This window comes from Saprolegnia diclina (genome assembly GCF_000281045.1).
Source record: "Saprolegnia diclina VS20 unplaced genomic scaffold supercont1.73, whole genome shotgun sequence".
Lineage (NCBI taxonomy): Eukaryota > Oomycota > Saprolegniomycetes > Saprolegniales > Saprolegniaceae > Saprolegnia > Saprolegnia diclina.
Genome location: NW_008246140.1, coordinates 213,795 through 217,032, shown reverse-complemented (window position 1 = coordinate 217,032; position 3,238 = coordinate 213,795). Strand labels below are relative to the sequence as shown.

Below are 3,238 nucleotides of genomic sequence, written 5' to 3'. Positions count from 1 at the left end.
CCAAGCGTCGCGGTGACAAGGGCGAGTCCGTTGGGAAGCGGCGACATCAACGTCAAGTTTGTTGTGAGGACGGCTTGCAGCGACGTGTTGGCAAAGGCGAACCGAGGACTCGTTCGCAAAAGACTGAGACCGCCGATACCACTGGTGTTGGATGCAATCGCAGAGAGATCGTTGGCGAGCGACCAGTACATCTTGTACGTTGTCTGACTGCTCCAGCGGTAGCTGCCGTTGAGGGCCATCAACGGCATTGGGTAGGCGACACCGTACGCGTTGGTTATGGTATAACTGTTGATGGCGCCGATACGCTTGTAGTTTTGCCACTGCACTTGAAAGATTGATAGATTGTGCTGGCGCCACAGCGCGATTTCATCTTGCAGCGGCAGTCGCTCTGTCGACACGGAATGCAGCCAGTCTTGACCGTCGGACGACTGTCGCAGCTCAGCACCAAACGCCGTCTCAAACGCACTGCCCCAACAATACGCAAAGGTTGCGTAGTCAATGTTGCGCAGCACCGACTCGAGGTACACGGCAGCGTTCGTCTCCATCTTCTGACACCGCAGTTGGCGCTGGCTGGAGTAGGCGATTTGCCATCGCTTCTTCCAGTCGAGGTAGCAGTACGGCGTAAAGATCCACGGCGCGTTGCACGCATCCGAGACGCGAAGACCCGCAATCGAGGTTTCAATCGCACTGAGATCATTGTGCTGGAGCCAGGCACCATAGTTGTTGACGGTCGAGACGAACGCTGTCGGCGCTGCATAGGAGCCGAGGAGGTTGATGCTTGGATCATCGAGCGCAATATTGTGGTTGTCCAAACCCAGCACGAGCTGTTCGTTGAGCCAGTTGGCAAAAAACGTGTGGTGGCCCGTGACGTTAAAGTTGGGCCAGTAGAGATCGTTGGCCAAGTTGACTTTGGAAATCTCAAAGTACGAGACACTGCCCAGAATGGCAACGACAACGTAGCTCAGACCAAGCACGGCAAGGGTCTTGCGCCAGCGCCGACCCCACGACACGAACACTCTCGGTGGCTTTGCTTGAAACACATGCTCGGGCTGCGGACTTATCGGAAGAATGGACCGGACCCGGGAGACCGAGAGCGAGTCTGCAGTTAAGATCCAGAGCGGCAGGTCCAAGATGTAGCGGTTGCCACCAATCGTGATGGGCAGGAAACCGCAGAGAAGGCACGTGACGCGGTCGTACGTGTCGCCTCCGTGCGTCCACTCGGCCGTCGACTTTATCGGCGCGGCAAAGGCGTGGGCCGAGCCAGTAAGGAGAGACTCTGTTTCGGGAACGCGCCAGTTGCCGTGCAAGACGCGCTGGAGTAGGCGAGTGATGATAACCGATATACAAACCGAGGCGACTTGCAGCCACAGAAGGAGCAGCACGCGGTCGCTGCTGCCGACAAAGATGCGTCCCGCGGTGCAGAGAAGTCCAAAGTCCATATCCTGTCCGACGCAGCGCCGATCGATCTCGATAGAGATGCCAACGGGGGCCGTCACGTCGAGCGCGAGATGCGACAGCCATACGAACGCGGTGCTGAGCGGCGCATAGATGCGCGTCATATCGGCCAAGACGAGCACCAAAAGGTCGTGGAGACTGTAGGTGAACCACGTAGCTTCGCCCGCAATCACGGCGGCTTCCACATACGACCGAGGACGCGCCACCATGCGCGTGTAGCCAAATGACGAAGTCAGTTGAAGTTGCGGCGCGCTCAAAAGCAGAATTGCGCTCATGCCGCGGATAAACATGAGCTGGCGACCGACCCAGACCGACCCCACGAGCCGGTTGAACCGAAGGAGGTTGCTACTGACGACCTGAAAGCGACTGAAGAAGGTGTAGAGAAGAGCGAAGACGCCGACACTGACGAGGTACGTTGAGGTAACCATGACGACGTAGTAGACCATCTTGGTGGCGGTCTCGAGAGGTTGGTTGCTCGTGATATAGTGCTGACTAGTATACGCGTTGGAAAGAAGGACAATCGAGGAGACATCGCCTTCAAACGAAGCGGCTTGGCGGAGTCCGGCGGCCCAGTCGGCTGCAAAGCACCAGCCATAGAACGTCCAAGGATCGTCAAGAGAGCCGAGCAGCGGCTGCTGCAAGAGCACCCACGAGCCATTTGCTGAGGTTGCAAACTGCATAAAACCAACTTGCGTATCCTGAAGAACCGGTGGCAGCGACTCGAGCATGGACAAGAGGTCGTCTGGAATAGGTACCTCTTTCAACCAGTTGGATGCTGCAGAGAGCGCTGTTGTACAAGGGCCTGGCGTCGAAGAGAGACCGCAGATGGTAGAGAGAGCGGCTCCATTGCTTGCCAGAAGCGCCAAAAGCAAAGCGAAAGGCGCTGGCTGCACGGTCAGCGGTGTCATTTGTGAGCAGTCGTCGTAAAAGCCAAACGATTTTTGAACGTACGTCGCGGCGCGGCCAGCAACACACGACGGATCGCCGCCGAAGTACGTGTGGTTACGCCACCGAGGCGGCGTCGGCGTCAAAACCACAGATGGAAGACTGGCAAACGATGCAAACCTTGCTGCCGACGTTGCGAGATGCTCTAAGACGACGTCTTGGAACCGGTTGTACGCAGCTACAAGTGGCGATGGCCGCAGCTTGTAGCGAATGTCAATGCTGAGGTACGGCCCGATAAAGGTATGAAAAATCCACGCTTTCCCGACGAGGTTGCCACGGCTGTCGGCCATGCCTCGATACGTCTCCAAGTTGATGGCCGGTAATGCACTGATGTTGGCGCCAAAGTACCGACTCGTGCCCCGGACAAAGCTCCGGTTCATGAGCATCGAGTTGAAGAAGTCGTTGAGTGAAATCCAGAACATATTTTGGGTCGACCACGGGCCCGTGACTTGGTCGAGTGCTTTCAACGTGTAGTTTTCTTGTCTCCCAAGAGCGTTCGACACGACGATGGTCTCAGAGACGCCGGGTTGCCACCGACTCTGCCACTGCAGCTCAAAGATCGACAAGTTGTACGACCGCCAGTAGGTTAGTTCGTCGGCCACCGACGTTGTGTTGGCCGTCGTCGCCATTTGCGATAGAAACGAGCGACCTGCGACTGTTTCTTCCAGCCCACGCTGAATAGCGACATTGAAATTGAGGCCACTGCTGGCCCACGCTGTCAAGTACGCGTCCCAGTTTTGGTTGCGCAGAATGGCTTCGAGGTACACGGCCGCGTTGGCTTGATACTGGCGCTCACAGCGCTCTTGCCGACGCTCCGTGTGGGCCATCTCGAACGTTT

General features: G+C 57.1%; 1 protein-coding gene across 1 annotated transcript in view; it reads right to left on the bottom strand.

Moving 5' to 3' along the window:
* The window catches only part of SDRG_14535 (hypothetical protein), a 4,935-nt gene extending 1,698 nt beyond the window's left edge, over window positions 1-3,237 (bottom strand). The window contains exon 1 of the mRNA XM_008620670.1: window positions 18-3,237. Within this exon, the coding sequence (XP_008618892.1) occupies window positions 18-3,227 (3,210 nt within the window). The 5' untranslated portion in view covers window positions 3,228-3,237. The remainder of the gene's footprint in view (window positions 1-17) is intronic.
* Window position 3,238: the final 1 nt, after the last annotated feature.